General features: G+C 47.5%; 2 protein-coding genes across 2 annotated transcripts; both read right to left on the reverse strand.

Moving 5' to 3' along the window:
- Positions 1-574: 574 nt before the first annotated feature.
- On the reverse strand, positions 575-6,837 carry LOC113931448 (40-kDa huntingtin-associated protein). Its single transcript, XM_035725823.1, has 3 exons — positions 5,538-6,837; positions 5,277-5,404; positions 575-4,907 (listed from the first exon to the last, which is right to left on the reverse strand). The coding sequence occupies exon 1, from the start codon at positions 6,707-6,709 to the stop codon at positions 5,555-5,557; it is 1,155 nt and encodes a 384-aa protein (XP_035581716.1). The 5' UTR covers positions 6,710-6,837; the 3' UTR covers positions 575-4,907; positions 5,277-5,404; positions 5,538-5,554.
- A 798-nt stretch (positions 6,838-7,635) lies between these two features.
- On the reverse strand, positions 7,636-8,473 carry LOC118356541 (histone H2A-Bbd type 2/3-like). Its single transcript, XM_035725655.1, is given in 3 exon segments — positions 7,636-8,226; positions 8,228-8,325; positions 8,328-8,473. Coding segments are annotated over 3 exon segments (522 nt in total). The 5' UTR covers positions 8,371-8,473; the 3' UTR covers positions 7,636-7,845.
- Between the last annotated feature and the right edge of the window lie 9,099 nt (positions 8,474-17,572).

Consider the following 17,572-nt stretch of genomic DNA (forward strand, 5'->3'; position numbering starts at 1 on the left):
TGGGGAGGGGGGTGAGGCTGGGGCACAGAAGACAACCCCCCTTCCCCCCCCCCCGCCCCCCGCATTGGCTCTGAGCAAGTCAGAGCCCGGGACGGTCCCGGGAAGGATGGTGTTCCTTGGGCTGGAGCTCAAAGACCATGTGACCGCGCCGTCGTGAAGGGGCGAACGTGCAGTGGCAACCCGGGTGCGGGACCGAGGGGTGGCCAGACCTGTCGGCCTGGGCTCTAGTGGGGCAGGGGCTTTGACTGGAAGGTTGAGGACGGACGGGGTGGCGGGGGGGGGTGGTTGGCAAACAAGAAACATGCAAACTTGGCCTTAGGGCCACGCGGGATCGCGAGTTGAGTTTTCCTCGGGTTCCGGTTACAGACGCTAGGAGACGCCTGTAGCAGCAACCTGGGTAAGCCGAGTACTGGGCTCACTGTCAATTTCAAATGAATGAATACATCATGCACCTGAAAGACAACCATCTGTTTTTCTACTTTCTGCTTCCTGGTATGTAGAGAAGCTGTTCCCATGTTATAGATGGAAGGAAAGCTAAACCACAAGTTATGGGGCATCAGAATGGCTTTATTATGGACTTAGGGCTGTAGCCACAATGGTGTATGTAATCAAATCATTCCCACGAATATGTATGGGGCGGATGAAACAAAGGAGAACTTGGGTGGTCACATGGATAGACATTGATCTACGCTAAGAAATCAGATCAGGATAAAAATCATGTAGCTTAAGTATAGAGCTGTGCAAAATCAAATCCTCACTTTGCAACAAAGACGTGGGGGGCCGGGGGGGGGGGCAGGTGGTACTGTATGCAGTCCATGGAACTATTATTTCTTTTATGTTTTTTATTTTTTATGTTATACAATAAAATCAACCTTTTTGGAGCCCAGTTCTATGAATTTAACACTTGTATAGGTATGTGTATCCACCACCAGATTCAGGACTTGGAACAGCTCCATCAACCTAGAAAAGTCTCTGGTATGATACTCCTGCCCCTTTTTAGTTGTTGTCATTTTTGTTAAATTAACACTTGTTAAGAAGAGCCTGGGGTAAGGGTGTCCGATAGTGAGCCAAGGTTCAACAAAGATTGAAAGGGAAAGGGAAACAGAGAGGTGTATTACTCATAGCTCCTGGAAGAGGTACACAGCATGTTTGGAGGGCCACATGGGGAAGTCAAGGCACGGCACATGCAGAGAGGGGGCAGCAGGACCTGAAGTACATGCCTTTACTAAGGTTCATGGGTGAAATATTTCTGGGGTTTCCGGGCCAGGGCTGGATTGACCAATTCAAAACAAACAAAAAAGAGTGGTGTTTTGGTAAGGTCTGTGGGAGTCCTATCTAAGGGATCCACAGAGGGAGGAGCTGGGAGGCAGAAGCGACTGTTTAACACCAGGGTGATTGGGAAAGTCATATCAGGTGCTTACACCTACTTGTGCCTCAGCTGGTTGTCATCTAAGGCATGCACTTGAGGGTAGGCTAGTGTCTGCTCAAGGCCCCTGCTTGTTGCATGTTGCTTTTCCACACCAAATGAAAGCTGAAGCAGCAGTATTTTGGAGTAAACTCTCAGGATTAGTCAAACCCTTTCCTCAGACCTAATCCTGACAACCACTGCTCTGTTCTCCATCTCTGTAGAACTGCCTTTCCCAGAACATCTTGTAAATACATTCATCCAGGATGTCACCTTTGAAACTGACTATCACTCAACATATTGCTTTTTGAAGTTTATCTAGATTGTTCATCGAGAATGTATCAATAGTTATGTTTTATTGGCAAGTATTATTCCATTATATGGATATACCACATTTTGTTTAATCATTTCCATATTGTAGAACATTTTGGTTTCCAGGTTTTGGAAATTTTGAATAAACTGCTATAAACATTTACGGATAGGGTTTGTATAAACATAAATTTTCATTTCCCTGGGGTAAATACTAAGGATTTGAACTACTAAATCAAAAGTTCCTTCAGTCCCCTTCCCAATTAGCCTCATCCTCATTTCCTATAGGCAACCACTGATCTTATTTTTTCTCACCACGTATTAGTTTTGCCTGTTCTAGAACTTAAATAAATGGAATCAGACATGCAAGTACTTTCAGTGAAGCCTCTTTTGAGATTCATCCATATTTTTGCACGTATCAATGATCCATTCCTCTTCGTCATTTAGTGTTATTTAGCTGTATTGATAAACTACACTTTATTTATACATTCAACTGTTGATGGATATCTGGCCTGTTTTTAGTTTTTTATTATGAAAATAGCTACTATAAATGTTTATGTTCAAGATTTTCTATACAAATATGCTTTCACTTCCCATGGATAATTCCTGAAAGTGGAAGTGTTAGGTAATAGGTTAGGTGTATATCTAGCTTTATAAGAAACCACTTAACTGTTTTCCAAAGTGTTTGTACCATTTTATACTCCCACTATGTGTGAGGGTCCCAGCTGTTCCATATTCTTGCTAACATTTGATGTTGTCAGTTGGTTAGTTTTAGCCATTCGATACAGAGTGATACCTCATTGTGGTTTTAATTTGCAATTAACTAATGATGAAAGATGTTGAGCACATTTCAATTTTCTAAGAGAGTGATGCTACAATCTCCAACATGAGTATAATTTTTCTAATATCTAAATAACCATTCCAGCTTTCCTATGTTTTTACGATATATATTTATACATCCTTTTACTTTTGATCTTTCTGTGTTTTTATTTGAAGAGCATCACTTTTTAAAATTTTATTCTAGTTTGATAACACTTAAAATGAGATCTATTCTCTTAATACATTTTTTAGTATACATTATTGTAGACTACAGGTACAACATTATATGTCAGATCTCTAGAACTTATTAATCTTGCTTATCTGAAACTTTATGCACATTGATCAGTGACTCTCCATTTTGCCCTCCCCTCAAGGCCCTGGCAACTACCATTGCACTGATTCTATGAATATGACTATTTTAGATACCTCATATTAGTGTAATTGTGCAGTATTATGAATACCAGCTATGACCATGTGATCAGTTACAGAAATAGGGATTGTAATTGACATGAGTTTTTCCTTCATTTGTTATGTTTGAGTTTGTGTGCATAAAATATGTTTTCTTCCCTTTCTTATCCTCCCATCATATAAGGTATACTGAATTTATATCATAGTATTTAAGTATTCTTAACTTTACATCATAATATTTAAGTTTCAGTATGTCAAGGAGAAGAGTAAATATTACTCAAGGACTGTGCATCTTCTACCGGGCAAAGGGTTATTGTGTTTTTGGTTGTACCCAGGATAGTTGCACCATGTTAGGTCTAAGTAGAACCTTGTTACTATCTTTATTAGTAATTTAAGAATGTATAAAGGAGATGGGTCTGGGTGCCAAGTTGATAAAGGGTGTACTTGCGATGGTTAATTTTGTGTCAACTTGGATAGGCCATTGTGCCCAGACATTTGGTCATACATTACTGTTAACGTTTCTGTGAGGGTATTTTGTAGTTCAGATTGACATTTAATCAGTGGACTTTGAGTAAAGTGAATTACCCCTCCCCCCTATATGTCGATGGGTCTCATCCAATCAATGAAAAGCCTTAATAGAAAAAGGCTGACCCCCTTGGAAGAGGGAATTCAGCCATTAAGCCTGCAAACTGCCTTTGTACTTCTACTGCACCTCTTTTCTGCGTCTCCAGACTGCTGACCTATCCTGCAGATTTGGGGCTTTTCAAGTCTCCACAATCATGTGAACCAATAACTTAAAATCAATCTATTTGTAGATATAAACATACATACATATATATAAGTATACATACACATATACATAGATTCTGTTCATTTTGTTTCTCTGGAGAACTCTAATGCTGCTCATATACCCAACACCAGGCTTTCTGGTAATCCCTCCCCTTTATGTCCCCACAGCAAGGAGTTAGACCAGAGGCCTAGCTTTTCCTTAAACCCAAACCCAAGTACTATCACCAGTCACATTCCATCACTCCTAAGCATTCTTGTCCTAAGACAGTAAGACAGTGTCCAGGCTTACAGTTCAGGTTGAGAGGAGTGTACCAGGAAAAGCAAAAGCACAAAGAAGGATACACCTTACCCACTTTTTCAATAAGTTAGACTAGGCTTTTAGGGCTCTGAAAAGACCCTTCCAGGCAGCCAAGTGAGAGCACAGGAATGGTGGCTGATTCTGTCTCAGATGGGCCTCTCTTGTATTCCCTTACCTACTGCTTCCACATTGTTGAAATAGAGGTAGTAAAGATGACCCTAAAAATCCCACCCATTTTGAGGCACTTAACTCATGGTGACAACCCTCCACATATCCCCCTCCCTGCCCCCCCCGCCACACACAAAAGGCAAAACAGAAACCTACTGCCGAACCGTGTCCTTAAATCTCACCCTAAAAAGATTAGTACTGTATACAACTTCAGCCTAGAGGATGCATACTAACCCTAACCCTAACTGTAAAGAGAATAAAATCGAATTTAAAAACGCCCAGTTTGTAAGGTTTGCACGTAACATTTGGACCAAAAAGCCTTGTAACTGTAATATTTTGAAATGGGATGCTTTCCTGCTCTTGGGGAACAAAGACACCGTCTAGCATATAAATGACCGCACAATACCAGAGAACCATGCCGATTTTACATATTTGAGTTAAATAAGAGTTGCAGAGAGCTCCCTACTACAGATAAAAGTTGTCACGCGGACGAGGCATACCTCTCAGAATAGAACCTAGACCCAGAACTGTGAATCCCAAGGCACATCAGACACATTTGCATTAGAACACGCCCCCCTCCCTTGCACCGGACACATTTGCATTGCCGCTGAGTAAGGTCCACATCGCAAAGGATCTCTGTAGCTTCATTGCGTGGCACAGCCCGAGTACTGGGCTCACTGTCAATTTCAAATGAATGAATACATCGTGGACCTGAAAGACAACCATCTGTTCTTCTACTTTCTGCTTCCTGGTATGTAGAGAAGCTGTTCCCATGTTATAGATGGAAGGAAAGCTAAACCACAAGTTATGGGGCATCAGAATGGCTTTATTATGGACTTAGGGCTGTAGCCACAATGGTGTATGTAATCAAATCATTCCCACGAGTATGTATGGGGCGGATGAAACAAAGGAGAACTTGGGTGGTCACATGGATAGACATTGATCTACGCTAAGAAATCAGATCAGGATAAAAATCATGTAGCTTAAGTATAGAGCTGTGCAAAATCAAATCCTCACTTTGCAACAAAGAGGTGGGGGGCCGGGGGGGGCAGGTGGAAGAAGAGGTAAGGGGGTTCTTACTTGTATGTGGGCAGTTTTGGGGAAGAGAGCCACGTCCTCCACTGATTCTATCACGTTGTCGTTGTTTCCCTCCCACCGTCATGGAAGTAAGTTTTTGGGATACAGGTAACTTCCAGTCAACTAAGTTCCTATGGAGGCAAGAGGAATAAGATAAACAAAGGTAGAACTGCCAGGATTCATGTCTTTTATTCGGCCGCCCGCCCCTCTCCGCCCCAAACGCCAGGGGAGATGCACGAAGTTGTGCCACAAGCAAAAAGTCACTTAGTTAAGGTGATTCATCAGATTCCCTGTCCCGAGGGGGAGACGGTTTCTTGCAGAACGAGGTGAAGGAGGTGGTTCTGCTCAGCACTCAACAGCGGCCACATCTCCACTTGCAGCGACTTGACAGCTTCGGTGTCCTTTTCGTGGGTAGCCATGACCAAGGACTGGAGCAGCAGGAACAGCTCCTCGGGAAGCTGGCCACTGCTCTCCTGCCCGTGGCTGTCGAAAGCCTCCCAGGAGTACTTCTCCAGGGTGTGGGCATGCTCCGGCAGGAGCTTGGCGGGCGGCGGCTGCAGGAGTAGCAGCAGCAACACGCGGGACACCTCGCAGCGGACCAACACATCCGAGAAGGCTCCCAGCGCGGCGGGAGAGGGCGCGCCGGGCGCAGAGCCCGCGCTCGGAGGAAGCAGCGCGGCGGGCAGGGCCGGGGCCGCGCCGGGGCCCACCTGCTGCCCTGGCGGCGGCGGCGGCGGCGGCGGCGGCGGCGGCGGCGGCAGCGGCAGGGGCGGCGGTGGCTGCACCGGGTGGCTGCCGTACTCCCGCGCCAGGCGCTGCATGCGCGTGAAGACCGCCAGGGCACCGTTGTAGTCGCGCGCCAGCAGCTGGCAGGAGGCGGCGTCGCCAAGAGACTGCAGCGCGGCCAGGGGCAGCTGCGGGAGCTGCAGCTGCGCGGCGCGCTGGAAGTGGCCGGCGGCGGCGGCCGGCTGGCCCAGGTCGCGCAGGGCGGCGGCCAGCTCGAGGCAGACGGCGGCGGCGGCGGCCGGCTGGCCCAACTCGAGGTGCAGGCGCACGGCGGCGCCCAGAGCGCTGGCCGCGGCTTGCAGCGGCTCCCCGTAGGCTGCCGGGCAGACGAGTCGCTGGCGCGCGTCGCGCTCCTGCCGCAGGAAGAGTCGGGCGGCCTCGGTCAGCGCCAGCGCCTCCCCAGGCCCGTGGAAGAGCGCCTGCTGGCAGCGCGCCACCGCCAGCTGGCACCAGGCCGCGTAGGGCAGGCACTCCTGGGCACGCAGCTCGCGGCCCAACTGGCCAAACTGCTCGCCCGCCTCCGCCACGTTCGGCTTCCGCAGGAACCGCTTCTTCAGCTTGCTGGACACCTGGCGGTAGCGTGCCAGGAAATCCCCAGCCTCGGGCCCCGGGCCCGCACCGCCGCCGAGGCCGGCGGCAGACGACGCCATGTTCGCCGCCCTCGCGCTGACGCAGACCGTCGGACGTGGCGGCGCTTGGGCGCGACGTGCCTTGCGTCCCGCCGGCTCGGGCTGGCCGCGCGACCGCGCGCGCTCGCGGAGCCTGCGCGCGCCGTTGCCCTGGGGATAGGCAAACGCGCGGGATCCGCGGCCAGAGACCTCGCGCGGCGCCCGTTGGCTATGGAAATCGTGGGTCCTGGGGCGGGGCCTGGCCAGGTGGCCGCTCTTGCCAGGCGAAAGCCTGGTTACCCAGGTTGCCGCTACAGGCGTCTCCTAGCGTCTGTAACCGGAACCCGAGGAAAACTCAACTCGCGATCCCGCGTGGCCCTAAGGCCAAGTTTGCATGTTTCTTGTTTGCCAACCACCCCCCCCCGCCACCCCGTCCGTCCTCAACCTTCCAGTCAAAGCCCCTGCCCCACTAGAGCCCAGGCCGACAGGTCTGGCCACCCCTCGGTCCCGCACCCGGGTTGCCACTGCACGTTCGCCCCTTCACGACGGCGCGGTCACATGGTCTTTGAGCTCCAGCCCAAGGAACACCATCCTTCCCGGGACCGTCCCGGGCTCTGACTTGCTCAGAGCCAATGCGGGGGGCGGGGGGGGGGGGGAAGGGGGGTTGTCTTCTGTGCCCCAGCCTCACCCCCCTCCCCACCGCAGCCAGCCTCTCCCACCCGGGGCCACCCCCTGCACAGTCCCCGAGAGAAACGGCTCTTCTCTGTCCTCCGCCCCGCAGCCAGACACCGCCTCCGACCCCTCCCCGCACCGCAACGCAGCCAGCCTCTCCCACCCAGGGCCACCCCCTGCACTGTCCCCGAGAGAAACTCTGTCCTCCCCGACTCCGACCCCTCTCTGCACGGCAGCCAGACGCCGCCACCACCCGCGACCCCCCCCCCCCGGTCCCTCCAGGGAGAGGGACGTCCCCCAACGACGTCCCACACAAAGCGACTGAAGCACACACATGGGGTTCTTTCTTTCGTTCGTTTTTATTGCTTCGACACGTGGGTTCCTTGCCCCACTTTTCTGGACTGTCCAGGACTTTGCCCAAGGCACCAGCCAGGCCGGGGCTGCCCGGGCGGTGAGCAGGCCTGACTGGCCGGCCGAGGCCCGAGAACCCGGGTCACGTTGGGCAGCTAGTCCCAGTCCGGGGCCACCTGGGAGATGGTCGTCGTCCCGAGGAAGCCGCTGAGCAGCGCGTTGTTGTGGATGGCCATGTCCACGAGCTCCGGGGTGATGCGGCTCCTGCCGCTGTTCTGGGCCTCGTTGCCTGCCAGCTCCAGGACCATGGCCGTCAGGTACTGGATGACGGCCGCTAGGAAGACCGGTGCGGACGAGCCCAGGCGCCGGGCGTAGTGGCCCTCTCTCAGGAGACGCTCCACGAGGCTCACGGAGAACGACAGCTCGGCTCGGGCAGTGCGGGAGCGGGTCCGCCTCCGGCCACTGGACGACGCTCGACGGCTCCTTTTCCCCGGCATGCTGGGCCTTGACTGCGCTTTCTCCGACGGGCCTAGCTCGGCGGTGCGGTGCGGTGCGGTGCGGTGTGGTGCGGTGCGGTGCGGTGCGGTGCGGTGCGCCAGCTGGGCCCAACTTCTCCAACCAGCGGGTACTCGGGCCCCGACGCCGCCGTCTCCTAGCGACCACGGACCGACCCCTTTCATTGGTCCGGGGACACACTTCGTGACACGTAGATCCGGTGAGGTCACTGCTTTCCCATCGGCCCCTGCTGGGAGCCTGGGCCTGCCGAGAACCGGCACCGGCAGGAACCTGCTCACCGCCCCCCCCCCCCCCCCGCAACCTCTCTTTGAGGGGAATGCTCACTTTCCGCCCCACGGGGACATTGTACAGAAAAGAAAAACAAAAAAACAAAAAACAGACGTGGAGGGTCCGGTGGTACCAAGCAGACACTCGAGGTGTCGGGCGACCAACACGACTCTCTAGTTCCAAAACGTGGGCACCACTCCCAAAAAGAGACCCCTGTACCTGTCAGGTAGTCACTCCCCCCCCTCCCCCCCGCCCCACAGCACCTCCGTCCCTCCCCACCTCCCCCGTAGCCCCCAGGCAACCCCTCATGTGCTTCCGGTCCACAGAGGTTTGCCTCTTCGGGAGACTTACCTAGAGATGGGATCGTAAGACCAATCGGTGGCTTTTGGGGTCGGGCTGCTTTCACTTAGCACCCGTGTTTTCATGAGGGTTCCTCCACCTGGTAGCCTGAATCAGCACTTCGTGTCTTTTGATGGATGGCCGAATAATATCCCACGGCATGGATAGACCACGTGTTGTGCATCCCGTGCGTCAGTGGACAGGCCTTGCGGTGCTTTCCACCTTCACCTTGGGGCAGATGGGAAGGAAGAGCGCTGCGGTGGACGTTCCCGTACAGGGATCTGTTGGAGCACCCTTTCCAATGCCTTCGGGTATAGATCTAGGAGTGGGATTGCGGGGTCCTTCCTATGGTCATTCTATGTGTAACTTACTGAGGAGCTGCCCAACGGATTCCCACGGCAGCTGTACCACTTTCCAATCCCAGTAGCACTGTGCGAGGGTCCCAGTTCTTCCACACCCTCGCCCAAATTTGTCATTTTCCACTTGTTTTGTTTCTCTTGTGCCTAGAAGAGGCCAGCCTACTGGGTGTGAAGTGCTATCTCATGGCGACTTTTTCTTTTTCTTAGAGAGGGAGACGGGGGGGAGGGGGAGAGGGAGATGGGGGGGGCGGGGGGGGGGGGGAGAGAGAGAGAGAGAGAATCTTAAGCAGGCTCCATGCCCGGTGCAGAACCCACTGTGGAGCCTGACGTGGGGCTGGATCTCACAACCCTGAGATCACGCATGACCTGAGCCGAGGTCCAGAGTCCAAACGTTCAACCGACTCAGCCACCCAGGCGCCCCTCCTGGTGGTTTTGATTTGCATGTCCCTAATGGCTAACGATGTTGAGCAGCTTTTCGTGTGCCTCTTGGCCATGTGTACATGCGCTTCGGAGGAATGTCTGCTCAAGTCCTTGGTCCGTTCTTTAACTGGGTCGTTCACCTCTTTGTTGTTGAGTTCCAAGCATTCTTTATGCATTCTGAAAAATACGCCCGTATCACATATATGATTTGCAAATGCTTCCCCCATCCTGGGGAGGGGGAGGTTGGCCTTTCACTTTCTACACAGGTCCTCCTCCTCCTCCTCCTCCTCCCCCTTCTCCTTCCCCTTCTTCTTCCTCTTCCTCACCTTCTTTTGTGGCTGTGCTTTTCTGCCATATTTAGGGAACTCTGGTGGTTAACTTTATGTGTCACCTTGGCTATGCTATGGTACCCAGTTATTTTGTCAAACATTTTCCTAGGTGTTTCTGAGGTATTTCTAGATGATATTGCCATTTCAATTAGTAGAATTTCACCCCCTCCCCTGTAGCCAATAAAATGTGAAAGCATAAATAAATAAATAAATAAATAAATAAATAAATAAATAAATAAAATTTCAGTAAGACAGATTATGCCCCATAATGTGGGTGATTCTTGTCCAATCATTTGAAGATTTTACTTGGAAAAAACTCACCTCCCCCAAGGAAGAGGAGGTTTTGTCAGGAGACTTTCTTTGAACTTGAACTGCAACATCAACTCTTCTCTAAGTCTCTAGCATGGTGGCCTAGCCTGCAAACTTTGGGCTTACCATCCTCCACAATATTATGAACCAATTCCTCAAAATGTCTCTCTCTCTCTTTCTGTACACACACAGACACACACACACACACATTCCATTGTTTCTGTGTCTTTTGAGAATCCTGACTAATACAGATTTTGGTACTAAGAGAGGTTCTAGAGCAGGAGAATCTTAAGAATGAATTTTCTAAATCGGTTCTGGTTTTTCTGGAATTGGTTCTCTAGTCTGGTTAGATTTAAAGTTACTAATGAGTCTATTGCCAGTAGTAAAGAGAACACTGATAGTCCATGACATGATATGGCAATAGAGATACACAAAATACCACCATTGGATATTACTAATCAAACACTAATAAGGGGCAAGTTTGTGGGTGACCATGTACATAAAACTTCAGAACGTTTTTGTCAAACTAATGAACACAATGAGTTGGCTATGTGATGTGCGTGGACAAAGTGGGGAATAAATGAATGAGCTCCGGAATTCAAATTCCCAACTCAAGTGTCACATAAATGACCTAAAAGCTTCTCCATCTGTGCTGAAGGGATTTCCTGTAGCCACAGAGCTGACTTCTTTGAAAACCAAACCCAGCAACTCATTCTCGGAGTGACTGAGTTGCAATGAAAATTGAATTCCCAAACTTGCAGAATGTTAACTGTTAAAGTGTGGGTGAAAACTGGAATGGAGGTATATAGGAAAACCTTGATGAAGCTAGGGATTTTGAACCCCTAGATTCTGATGTCTTCCTTGCCAGTAGAAACAACCTCTCTACCCCTGTGAGGAGATTAAGCTTGCATTTCTTTGGGGAAATAGCCTCCCTTGAGGTATTTGCTTTGCAAAACAGTGCCATTTATCCTCAGGATCTCCACCTCCACAGGTCCTTTCTAGGCCTGTAACTAGACTCAAGTCCCAGCAGGCCCTACAGGTGAGGCACAAAGTGTGATCCATGAGGAGGTGTGCTACACTCCAAAGAACTACTTGATTTTTCTAATTTATACAGACAAATCTGGGGAATATGTGTGGGAATGGATATTAAGAGTGTGGGTGATGGTGGAAGAAACATAAAGTTGAATCAAGCCAAATACATTGATATGGGCCCACTAAGCAGTGATTCTGTATTCAATATTGCAGCTTGTGGAGTTAAAAGAGGGCTCTAGCACTTTGGTTATTTGGCTGAAACATGGACCAAAAGGTTGCCCACAGTAAATTAACCTGAAATATTAGATCTGCCTAGGTATACTGTAGAGGGAAGGATTCAAAAGCTTAATGAGTTTGGAATATGGAGTGGATTTGTCATTTAATATCTACTCATCCACCTGGGAAGGTTTAGGGGACACACCTTTCATCACAACTGCGGGAAATAAATTTGTGAAGGGAGCCCCAGTATCTTTGAGAAGCTACCATGACTCTTATCTGTAGGCCAGGACTTAACAGTGGAAATTGTTGCCACTGAGCTGGGAAATCAAAATGCAATAGGAGTAATTAGACCCTGGGGTGGCAGGGGCCAAGTGGCAGGCACTCAATAGCCAAAGGCAAGATCGGTGTGGTTAACATAATGGACAGCAGATGAAGCAGCAATCAGAATAGTCTGATTCATGGAGACCTATATTGGCTAGTTGATCACAATGTTCCTAGAAGTGTAGATAGGAAGATATACTATTTAGCTAGGGCTACCATAACAAAATACCACAGATTGGATGACTTAACAGATATTTATTTTCTCACAATTCCGGAGGCTAGAAGTCCAAGATCAAGGTATCAGCAGAGTTGCTTTTACCTGTAGCCTCTCTCCTTGGCTTGAAGATGGCTGCCATCTCACTATGTTGGCACATGGCCTTTTGTGTGTATGTATCTTTAGTGTCTCTTCCTCTTCTTATAAGGACACTGCTAATATTGGATTGGGGCCTCACCCTATGGTTTCATTTGACCTTAATTACTTCATTAAAGACCTTGTCTCCAAATATAGTCACATTGGGTGTTAGGGCTTCAACACATGAATTTTGAGGAAACACACTTCAGTCCATAACAGCAGCCCACCAAATTCTTACTTGATCTGTATAAACAGAAGAGTTTTAGATGTAGTGAACAAAAATCTAACTTGAATCACAAAACCCAAGAGTAATGGTCACCCAATCAAATCCCAGACTTGAGCCAGCTTACAGACCCAGAACCCCTTGAATGGAGGGAAGGCAGGGTTCCCTTGAGGAAGGACCTTGATACACTCCCCAAAATGTATACTCTTAACCCTTCTCCCAGCCTTCCCCAAAGGGACCTACAGATTTTTATCAGTATAATTTTGAATTGGGGAAAAGGAAACAATCTGAACTCACTAATTCCAAGATATACCCAAAGCATTACTATGGTCCACAAGTCAGCATAGGGCTGTTGGAGGTCAGCTGATTAATGGAGTTTTAGCTCCAGCCCATCTCACATTGGGTCCAGTGGGTCCCTGAACCAATTCTGTGTTTATCTCCCCAGTTCTGGAAAACACAATTAGAATAGACATACTCAGCAACTGGCAGACCCCACACTAGTTCCCTGACCTGTGGACTGAGGGCTATTTTGGCAGGCAAGGCCAAGTGGGAGCCACTAGAAGATAAGTTATTGCATCTGGTTCCTCCTGCACCCCAAAAAGAGGCACAACATCTAGTGGGCCTCTTTGGATTTTGGAGGCAACATATTCCTCATTTGGGTGGTTATTCTGGACCATTTCCAAGTGATCTGAAAAGGTGCTAATTCTGAGTGGGGTCCAGAAGAAGAAAAGGCTCTACAACAGATGCAGGCTGCTACACAAACCTCTCTGCAACTTGAGCCATATGATCCACTAGATCCAATGGTGCTTGAAGTATCAGTGGCAGATACAGATGCTGTTTGGAGCTTTTGACAGGCCCCTATAGTTGAATCACAGCACAGGCACTTAGAACTTCAGAGCAAAGCTCTGCCATCCTTTGCAGGTGACTACTTTCCTTTTGAGAAATGGTTTTTGGTTTATTACTGGTCTTTAGTAGAGACTGAATGCCTAACCATGGGCCACCAAATTACCATGCTATTTGAACTGCCCATCATGAACTGGGTGTCCTTTGACACACCAAGCCTTTCTTTTTAATAAAGTTGGGCATGCACAACAGCACTCCATCATCAAATGGAAGTGGTATACATGAGATGGGGCCCAAGCTGGCTATGAAGGCACAAGTTATATGAAGAAGTGGCCCAAATGCCCATGGTCCCCACTCCTGCTACATGATTTTCTCTCTCCTCACTTATGGCCTTATCAGGAGTTCCTTATGATCATTTGATGGAGGAATAAAAGATTTGGGCCTGGTTTACAAATGGTTTTGTATGATATGCAGGTGCCATCCACTGGTAGACAGCTGCAGCACAACAGCCCCACTCTGGGACATCCCTGAAGGACAGTGGTGATGGGAAATCCTCCCAGTGGGCAGACCTTAAAGCAGTGCACCTGATCGTTCACTTTGCTTGGAGGGAGAAATGGCCAGATGTGTGTTTATATACTGACTCATGGGCAGTGTTCAATGGTTTGGCTGGGTAGTCAGGGACTTCTTTATTTTTTTTTTAAGTAGACTCCATGCCGAGTGGAGCCCAACATGGGGCCCGAACTCACAACCCTGAGATCAAGACCCGAGCTGAGATCAAGAATCAGATGCTTAACCAACTGAGCCACCCAGGTGCCCCTGGATGGTCAGACACTTCTAAGGAGCACAATTGTAAAATTGGTGACAAGGAAGTCTGATGAAATTGTATATGGATAAGCATCTCTAAATGGGCAGAAAAAAATGTGATGATATCCATGCCCCATGTGAATTTTCAGCGAAGGGTGACCTTAGCAGAGAAGGATTTTCATACTCAAGTGGACATGATGAACTGTTCTGCCTCTTTCCCCAACCACCCCACCATTGCCCAATGGGCTCATGAACAAAGTAGCCACGGTAGCAGGGATGGAGTTCATGCATAGGCTTAGTAACATGGATTTCCACTCAGCTAGGCCAGGGTGGATACAGCCACTGCTGAGTGCCTAATCTGCCATTGGAAGAGACCAATCTTGAGTCCTTAAAAAAATTATATTTCTGTGTACTAATATGACCATTCCAAAAGTGAAATTAAGAAAATATTTTTAGCAAAAATAAACTACTGAGATTTCATCAAAATAAAAATCTTCTGCACAGCAAAAAAAAAAAAAAAAATCAACATAACTAAAAGGCAGCCTGCAGAATGGGAGAAGATATTTGCAAATGATATATCTGATAAAGGGTTAGTATCCAAAATATATAAAGAACTTACAAAATTGAACATCCAAAAAGCAAATAATCCAGTTTAAAAATGCACAGAAGACATGAGTAGACATTTTTTCAGAGAAGACATCCAGATGGCCAACAGGCACATGAAAAGATGCTCAACATCACTCATCATCAGGGAAATGCAAATCAAAACTACAATGAGATATCACCTCACACCTGTCAGAATGGCTAAATTAACAACACAGGAAACAACAGGTGTTGGCAAAGATGTGGAGAAAAAGGAACCCTCTTGCACTGTTGGTGGGAATGGAAACTGGTGCAGCTACTCTGGAAAACAGTACAGAGGTTACTCAAAAAGTTAAAAATAAAACTACCCTATGATCCAGCAATTGCACTACTAAGCATATACCCAGAGAATACAAAAATACTGATTTGAAGGGATACATGCACCCCAATGTTTATAGCAACATTATCAACAATACCCAAATTATGAAAAGAGCCCAAATATCCATCAACTGATGAATGGGATAAAGCAGAGGTGGTATATATATATATAATAGAATATTATATAAAGCATAATATTATATAATATTATATGAAGCAGAGGTGAGGGTGTGTGTGTGTGTAATAGAATATTACTCAGCCATCAAAAAGAATGAAATCTTGCCAAATGTAAAAATGTGGATGGAGCTTGAGAGGATTATGCTAAGTGAAATAAGTCAAAGAAAGACAAATACCATATGATTTCATTCATATGTAGAATTTAAGAAACAAAACAAATGATCATAGGGTAGGGGAAGACAGAAGAAAACCAAGAAACAGACTCTATTTTTTTAAGCAGTCTCTACACCCAGCATAGAGCACGATGCTGAAATCAAGAGTCAACACTTAATGGACTGGGCCACCCGCGCACCTCAAAAAACAGACTCTTAACTACAGAGAGCAAACTGATCTTGACAGAGGGGAGGTGGTTGGGGGATAGGTTGGACGGGTGATGGGATTGAGGAGGGTCCTAGTGATGAGCACTGGGCGTCCTATGTAAGTGTTGAATCACTATATTGTACACCAGAATCTAGTATCACACTGACGTTATCTACTGGAATTGAAATAAAAACTTCAAAAAAGCGTCTGTTTTTGTGTTTGTCTGTTTTGTTTTGTTTTTTTAGATTCCACATATAAGTGAAATTATATGGTCCTTGTTTTTCTCTGTCAGACTTATTTCACTTAACACCATACGCTCTAGGTCCATCCATGTTGTCTCAATACAAGAAATTTTAAAGACACTCTGGGCAGTAGAGAAAAGAAAAGAAAAGAAAAGAGAAAGTGCATCTTTTTCACAACCTATCAAGGATCATAGAGAGTTCATTGGGCTGTTGTATGTTGTTGTTGCTGTGGTGATGATAGGAGTGTTGGTTTTCCCATGAGGGCTGAGGGTCAAGCAATGATTTGGATCTTTTAAAATAAAAAAGTTCTTTAAGTGACTAAATAAGTAAGCCACGGAGCTGAAAAGTGCAGCATAGGGAATATAGTCAATACTAGTTTAATACCATTGTGTGTTGACAGATGGTGACTCCACTTATCTTGCCGAGTACTGAGTGAAGTATAGAACTGTCGAATCAATATGTTGTACACTTGAAAGGAACATAACATTGTATATCAACTACACTTCAATGATAAATAAAAAATTTTAAATAAATGAATAAAAAACAATGCTGCTGGCTCAAAATTTGGAGTAGCAATGGGGGCAAAGAGAAGTGGATAGGTTTAAAAATATTCAGGAAGCAGAAGTGGCAAGATTTTGAGTTGATTCTATATTGGGAATCCGGAAGAGAGAAGATGGCTCCGACTTAGCATGCTTAAAGTGGAATTCCTGTTCTCCTCCCAAACTTACTGTCTTCCTTTGCTGCTAATCTCAGTGAGTGGATCAGCATGCTGGCACAGAGTAAGCATTCATTGATTGTCTTTGGAGTGAAAGAATAAATGAATAGAGTAGAAATACAGCCAAACAAAGCATTCACCGGTGCCTGCCAAACAGCCAGTCCTAAACTCACCCTCAAGGTCGGCTCAGCAGAAGTCTATCACAATTTCCCTCTCACTTTATCAACTGTTTGGGAAATCACCAGGTCCCATGTCCAGAAGAACATCCACCTTCCTATCAGGCAGTCCTTGCCTAGAACCTGCAGGTGTGGCACAGACCGCGTTTTGCCAAGAGCCTCTTATCCTGTAAATTCTTCACATGAGGGCAGAGTGGCAGACTGTACAGCCCATGTGAGCACAGAGGACGTTTGGTGTTGTAGAAACAGGGTCACAATGGGCACCCAACTGGTGGATCTATGTTCACTTTGGCTTCAGTCACAAAGAGACTCTTCATACCAAAGAGGTTTATTAATCCAGCCCTCCCCCCACCCTCATCCTGGCAGGCAAAAAATACAACTGCCAGAAACACTGTACAGACACCAAGTGTTAGTTTGGCTATTTTATTGCTTCTCCCAAGGCTGACAAGCAGAGATACAGAACTGCTTGCGGTTTCTGGTACAGATACCAAAACCAGGAAGTGATCTGTCCCAGTGCAGATTTCCCAGAAATAAGAATGACATGGGGCATGCAAAGGATGCCCCCCGGACTCAACGAACCCAGTGAAGATTCCCTGGTTATAGAAGAGAAGTGAAAGATACAATTCGGAAGGGAAATCTGAATTGGGGGTGGAGACATTTGATGAAGTACACTTTTTTTAACCCCCTTTTACACAATATCACTAGATAAACATCCTTTTCAATGATACAACCCAAGTCATTTCTGGCCCTTTTCCTGGAAAAGCTTTTTGCTGCTGTCAGTTTACAGGAACAGCAATAAGAGGCCATTTTCTGGGCATGAAGCCCAGGACTCAAAGGGAGGCTCTAGAGAACATCTGGTTGGCTTGATATATAGAAGCCAGCACTGCATGTGTGTTTTTGTGTGTATGTGTTTTTCCTA

This window comes from Zalophus californianus, chromosome X (assembly GCF_009762305.2).
Source record: "Zalophus californianus isolate mZalCal1 chromosome X, mZalCal1.pri.v2, whole genome shotgun sequence".
NCBI lineage: Eukaryota > Metazoa > Chordata > Mammalia > Carnivora > Otariidae > Zalophus > Zalophus californianus.

Bases quoted from the DNA above. Each gene is read 5' to 3' on its own strand.
- LOC113931448 (XM_035725823.1), bottom strand. From the start codon at position 6,709: ATGGCGTCGTCTGCCGCCGGCCTCGGCGGCGGTGCGGGCCCGGGGCCC.